At 43.0% G+C, this 6,643-nt stretch overlaps 1 protein-coding gene across 1 annotated transcript in view; it reads right to left on the bottom strand.

Moving 5' to 3' along the window:
- Positions 1-983: 983 nt before the first annotated feature.
- LOC107084709 (cytoplasmic dynein 1 heavy chain 1) overlaps positions 984-6,643 on the bottom strand; it is a 29,416-nt gene continuing 23,756 nt past the window's right edge. Inside the window, exons 35-44 of the mRNA XM_015374650.1 lie at positions 5,866-6,090; positions 5,559-5,789; positions 5,343-5,483; positions 5,014-5,247; positions 3,587-3,793; positions 3,390-3,511; positions 3,131-3,296; positions 1,422-1,585; positions 1,219-1,348; positions 984-1,137 (exon numbers count right to left, since the gene is read on the bottom strand). Coding sequence (XP_015230136.1) covers positions 1,000-1,137; positions 1,219-1,348; positions 1,422-1,585; positions 3,131-3,296; positions 3,390-3,511; positions 3,587-3,793; positions 5,014-5,247; positions 5,343-5,483; positions 5,559-5,789; positions 5,866-6,090 — 1,758 coding nt within the window. The 3' untranslated portion in view covers positions 984-999. The remainder of the gene's footprint in view (positions 1,138-1,218; positions 1,349-1,421; positions 1,586-3,130; positions 3,297-3,389; positions 3,512-3,586; positions 3,794-5,013; positions 5,248-5,342; positions 5,484-5,558; positions 5,790-5,865; positions 6,091-6,643) is intronic.

Raw genomic sequence — 6,643 nt, 5'->3', positions numbered from 1 at the left:
GCAGCAACCCAGACTGACAGCTCATTGGCTCATTTGGATCACGAGTAGCCGCTCCAAAGGGCTTTACTGGAGAAGCGGCGCAAGTGAATTTAGACACTGCCGTCGGACAACATGCGGTAATTTATAAACGTTTTAAATCAGGTTGAGTCCGGATTAGCCAGCAGGTGGGTCTGGATCAGTGACCTCTGGCCTAGAGATTAGAGCAGTGTGCTTGTGCTTTGAGAAGGTTGCAAGTACCCACAGCCTCCACTGTTGGTTATTGAGCAAAAATCCTTAACTCCTGATTGCTCCCCTGGCACCAAACAATGGCAGCCCACTGCTCCCCAAGGGGATGGGTCAAAATGCTGTGAACAAATTTCCCCTTTCTGGACAATAAAGGGATTTATATTTTTTACATTTACATTCACTAGTATCATCTTAAATCAGGATGTTTACTCACACATCCATTTCTACCCCCCACTCCAAATTGTAGCTGACAATAAAGATTGATTGATTTATTGATTGATTGACAGATACGGAAGAGGATTAGGGCCAGTGGAAAAAAAATGCTAACTGATTTTTAAATTTTATTTCAGTTTAACATATGAAAAATGTCAGAATTCTGACTTTTCCCTCAGATTTCTGACTGAATTCTGATAATAAAAAAAGTCAGAATTCTGAGATTAAAGTCAGAATTCTGACCTTTTTTACTATATTAAACTGAAATAAAATTTAAAAATCGGTTAACATTTTTTTTCCAGTGGCCCTAATCCTCTTCCGTAGACAGATGTACAAATGGAGCTAAAAGGGGATTTTCATGGTGCCCCGACTCAGTAGGCTGATTACAAATACAAGCCGCACTTTTCATATTGCTTACCAAAAAAAAATGAAGGATTGAAAAAGAAATTCTCCTATTTTCCTTTCAGTCAGTCATACCCAACTCTGTTTTATCACATTAATATCCTGTAAAGAGCTGATGTTGGTGGTAAGGGGTAAACTGGGTCAACAAACTTAGGAGCCTCACCGGTCGATTCTAAGGACGTGGTCCAGGACCTCGTTGAAGAGCACCAGGGGGACGTCCAACTCCTCCTCGTAGAAGACCTTTAGACGGGCTTTCACGTAGTCCCTCAGTTCCTCCTGCTCAACTGGGATGTAATCCTACAAACACAAGAAGAAATCTTAAAAAAACCCAACAACTAGTCAATGAGAGGCATAAAAAAATCAAGATGTTCAGCTCACCTTGGAGAGCCAGTTGCTGTAGAGGATGGGTCTGTTCACAGCCTTCTCCTTATCGATGTTGGGGAAGTGCTTCAGAGCCACCATGTCGATGTTTTCATCCGTCCACCGTCTCTCTTCATCACCTACAAGCCTGGAGACGAAACCACAGATCTATCATCTCATTTCACAGCCACAGAGCGCACCTCCAGGTCAGAGTCTCACACCTGTCCTGGAAAAGACGGAGCGCCTCGTGAGCCCAGATACGGATGAGTCCTTCCACAGGGAGGGTTTCTAGCGGCCGCAGGGCCTCAAAGATACCCCTGACCCAGCGGGTCATCTCTCTGGGAGAGTAGATGTAGTGGGGCTGGATGTCCTGGGTAAACCGCTCCTGAAGGAGGGGACAGAGATGCATTAGCTCAATATTTCATCACATCCTAAACATCACATTATTTTTGTCAGATAAGCCGTTATGCTGGTTTAGATCAGATAAGTGTCGTCATCTCCATGGTTTCCATCTAAGATCGTTTTGTTGGAACTTTTTATTATTCTTTAATCAGGATACAATCAAGCAGCTTTTGTTGCCTTAACTTGTGAAGTCAGGATAATAAAACATCAGGTTTGTTCATGTTTTAATTCCTAAAAAGAGTCTCTCAAATAGTTTAATTATTTTTTCACCTCACATATGATGCTGCTATAGTCTTAGAGTGCTGGGGGACATAGGAACCCCTTTTTCATCATTCTATCTCTATTCTCCCGCTCAGCAGAATCTGTTATTTTAACCTCTAAAATTGTTCTATCGCTACTTTTTCTGATAGTAGCTTCATCTGGTCTGTTCCTGTTTGGCTGTGACTCCATCCTGGAGAAAAATATCAGCTGTGCTGCTGCCATCAACACCTTTATTTATAGAAGTTGGAGCTTGGCCTGTTTTTCAGTGTAGTCCTGTTTCTCTGACTGTGACTAACTGGATGTGCTCTCTTCATCCTCTGACATGGGAGTTGGCTCGGAGCTCTTCTGCCTGGCTGTGTGTTTCCTGGACGGGGCCGCCTGTGGAGCTGGTTGACAGTTGCCTTTTGTATCTATGCTTCTTTTTGTATCTCTGCTTCTGTCTCCTTGAACCCCAGTCGGCCTCAGCAGATGGCCGCTCACACTGAGCCTGGTTCTGCTGGAGGTTTCTTCCTGTTCAAAGGAAGTTTTTCCTCTCCACTGTCACTACCAGCATGCTTAGCGAGAGGGATTGCTGAAGAGTCAATGAGTCGATGAAATCAGCTGGTTTTCCTTAGATAGAAAACTTTGAATCAATCAGACTGGATGATCTGGTGAACTGGAAAGTACCTTGAGACGACGTGTGCTGTGAATTGGCGCTATAGAAATAAACTGAATTAAATTATGCCTTTTGAACTGCTTGGGTATCAAATTGGTTTGCAACTTCAGTTTTCTTCCAATCCTGAAGAAAAACAGTGAGGCTGCGTCTCATGTCTGCCCACTTCTAAAGGTAGAAAGTCCAGAATTTCTCACTGTTTAAAGCTCAAAAAGGTTGAATTCGCTGAAAATAGACCCTTTAATAGTATTTGGAATTAGGGTGTAACATAAAATTAGGATAAGGTTTAGTGCTGTGAATATATATATATATATATATATATATATATATATATATATATATAGCCACTATAGATATTTATTCCGCTATTGGTGAAATATCGTCATCACAACGTTATTATCCCACATTCCTGGTTTTCCTAGCATCATAAGGCTTGTTTTGTAGAGGTTCCTAGATTAAATGTCTCATTTAAAAAATAAATAAGCAGATGAGACGTGAAGCTAGTTTTGAAATGACAGTTTTACTCTATTATGAAGCTAAAATTTGACCCCAGAAGCCTTCAGACTCGTAGAGGAGCATAACAGGAAGAAAGAAAACCTCACAGTGCTCCTCTACCTGAGACATTGTGTAGAACTCGACCATCGCAGCAGTCAGAGGCTCAGCGTAGGTTCGCAGAGACGGGATGAGGCGCAGCATCGCACGGTTGAAGGTTCCATAGATCTGTGTCAGCGAGGCGGGGCCTGGGTAGTCCACGTACACCACCGGAACGTGACGCAGGAACCTAGTCAGAAAACACACCATAAAATGGCCAATGATTTGTTTTTTATTCCATCAATATAAGCGGAACCGCAAAGAGGAAATCTGTCCCCCATACCTGTGGGTGAGAGGCTTTCTGCCGGGATCAGTGGGAGGATTACAGGCTCCAACAAACTGAATCCTTTCCAGTTTAACCCAGGTCTGGTCTGAGGTACGGTAGAAGCCTCCATGTTCCACCATCTACCAAAAGAAAGGGAAGGAAACGCTGAGTCTGCTGTACGTCTCCATGTTCACCTTACAGAGCGCCGATCCTACCTGTCTGAGGAAGGAGATGACCCTCTGTGTGCCGTACTTGTCCATGTCTGGCAGATTGATCTCGTCACAGAACAACACCAGCCACTTGCCCAGCTGCACGGGGGCGAGCACCACCCCGTTGGGGGTCCGGCGGTACTCGCAGTAATGGTCGAAGGTCTTCAGCAGGAGTTCGGGGGTGGTGGCGCTGGAGAAGTTCAGACCGACCACCTGGTGGATAGAGAGGAGGGGAAATCTGTTGGGATTCCTGTTCATTTGGAACCAAGAAAACATTCCTGACTCAAACCTTCAGGCATCTCCTCAGACTTCTGTGGATTTTTATTTTTTTTTTTTTTTACAGTTTTGAAAATTTCATGTGATTTAAGGTTAACAAAAAAAGTTTTACTGCAACACTTTCAGCCTGATTGTTTCAGCTACAAAAATGACTATGTATAAAAAAAATAACATTTAAAAAATCAGAACATACATCCACCTTTTTATTTAATTTTACTGGATTAGAGCAAAAATGTCTCCTTTCCAGATGAAACGGTATCCTTCTTTTTTCTGCTGAATGTTGTATAAAATGGATTAAAAAAAATAATAATAATAACTGTAACTAATATACAGTTGTATGTTTACATTATCAATGCTGCTTACCTTTATAACTGTTGCAGTTTAAAAAAATATGAACATTTCTTGAGAGCTGTACTGAACGAAATTCCTTTTTGTATACAATATGTGTACAAAATAACAAATACAGTCTGTCCAAGTAAAGACTTTTCATTATTTAATTTCATTTCATTTAAAACCTTTTAAACATCATTTTTAATATCCTGTTCCAGAGATAAAATTCTTTATCTTTTATTTTGACATCAAGGCCTTAATCTTATTTCATTAAGAAAACAGCAGCTGAATCTCACCATGTTGACGTCACAACATTTTAACATCTCTTTTCTCTGGGTTTAATAAAGCTCCTTTTGTTGATTTTTTTTTTCCATTTCAAAAATAAAAATCACCTTCACTTTGATTTACTGTGAAAGGAAGGAAAGACGTCTAGAGGACAGCTATTAGATACACGATTGGGTATTGCTTAAACCTAATTTCTGTTTATTTTAAGAGAAACGAGGATGAAAGTTTACCCGTTTCAAATGAGCGAACCAACCCGAGCCTTGCTAATTGAAATAGTCCAAACTTATGATTGAATTATAATTTCTCCAACATTTAACCATTTTACTATAAAAATTTTCTTTTAGTGCACTAGTGGCTTGTTTTTTTATCGACAGTAGGTTGATTCTTTTATTCTGAAAAACACTTTTTTACCTTTTCCATTTCCATTATTTTCTCATCCTTCTAATCTAGTCCAGACTTTAACACCACTGTGGAATCATTACATAACGGATTAAACTTTTTAACCAACTAAGGAGAAAAGTTTCCAGGTGCTCTGTGCTCACCTCCATGTCAGGCAGAGCCCTGAGAGCGCTGAACAACGTCATGGTCTTTCCAGAACCAGGAGGTCCGCACAGGACCAGCGGCTTGTGTTCTGCTAGCCAGGTGTAAAGCAGAGCCTCATGGCGAACCGTGTCCAGCGTTGGAACGACAACATCAGGAGACGCCACCTTGTGAGTTTCCACCTCGATCTGGGGCACTTTGCCCTGCCAGGACTGCCACTCCCCAGAGATGCAAACCTGGGGGGAAAAAAAAAACAAACAAAAAAAAATGTTGGGTTTCCAAGACGACAGACAGGGTCAAAATATCACCACATGTGGGATGAACGCTGTACCTCGTAGTCTATGATGGGAACATTGGGAGCAGAGGGGAGGGGCACAGTGGTGATGCGTCGGATGTACTCTCCGAGCTCGGCCCTCATTTTCAGACGGCCGTCGCCGGAGAAGGACCAGAGGACGGCGTAGATCAAATACCTCTGCAAACAGAAAGAAATGTGCTTTGGGGCTCATGTGCTACAAAAGGAAGCGGTGTGTGGAGGGCGGGGCCTAACCTGCATGTATCTCTCCAGCTGATCGATGGGCATGGGGAAGTCTGGGTGGTTGTTGTTGTACTGAGCCACATTACGGCAGGCTTGGTGCAGCATTGAGAACAGGGAGCCCAGGCAGCGCAGGCGGGTGAAGTCCATGATGTGCTCCATTTTGGATGCGTGCTCCAAGGCTTTAATCACCAGGCCTGTGGAGGTGAAGTACGGCTGCAGGATCGCTGCGGCGTCCCTCTGGATCTACAGCATAAACAGAACCTTAGTTAAGATTTAAAAACGGAGCAGTGCGTCTATATATACACGACGCTTTAATCACCTGCAGCATCGGCGAGGCTGTCTCCTCCTCATCCTCGGTGCCTTTCCTCTTGCGCTGAGCTTCATCCTCCCCTTCGTCCAGCGGGATGCTGCGAATGCGAGCCAGGAAGTTGTTGAAGATCATGTCGGTGCTCAGGACGTCTTCGCTGAACCAGACCATGCCGCAGCGAGACACGGTGGCGAGTGTCGCATACTTCAGGTCCTGCACCTCAAACATGACACGCACCTGGACAAAGAGAGCAAAGCAATATGAATAAGATCCTAACACCACATGCTCTGATTTAAGACCAAGCGTGGGCCGGTTGACGACCCAAAGTGAGGCTGCAGCTCTTCCACCGCATCAGTTTCACTTCTTCAGTGATGCGGTTTTACACCGAAATCCCACATCCTTCACCCCACTGAGCTCCAGACCGCCTGCGCAAAACAAATTAAGGCCTACAGCCTCTGCTGTTCCTCCCATTTTGCTCTGCTCCGACTTCCTCAGAGCTCAATGAGAGCATCTAGCATATTATTTAATTCATAGGAGAAAAACAGGCGGTAATGAGCGCTTAATTTAAAAAGACATTAAGAAAATCCCCATCAGTATCCTACGGAAGAGGATTAGGGCCACTTGGGAAAAAAAAAAAAAAGTTTCACAAGGGACTGATTTAAAAATTTTATTTCAATTCAGTATTCGAAAAAAGTCAGAATACTGACTTTAATCTCAGAATTCTGACTTTAATCTCAGAATTCTGACTTTAATCTCAGAATTCTGACTTTAATCTCAGAATTCTGACTTT

The sequence above is a fragment of the Cyprinodon variegatus genome, unplaced genomic scaffold, assembly GCF_000732505.1.
Source record: "Cyprinodon variegatus isolate N-32 unplaced genomic scaffold, C_variegatus-1.0 Scaffold107, whole genome shotgun sequence".
Taxonomy (NCBI): Eukaryota; Metazoa; Chordata; class Actinopteri; order Cyprinodontiformes; family Cyprinodontidae; genus Cyprinodon; species Cyprinodon variegatus.
This window is presented reverse-complemented; position numbering and strand designations above follow the sequence as displayed.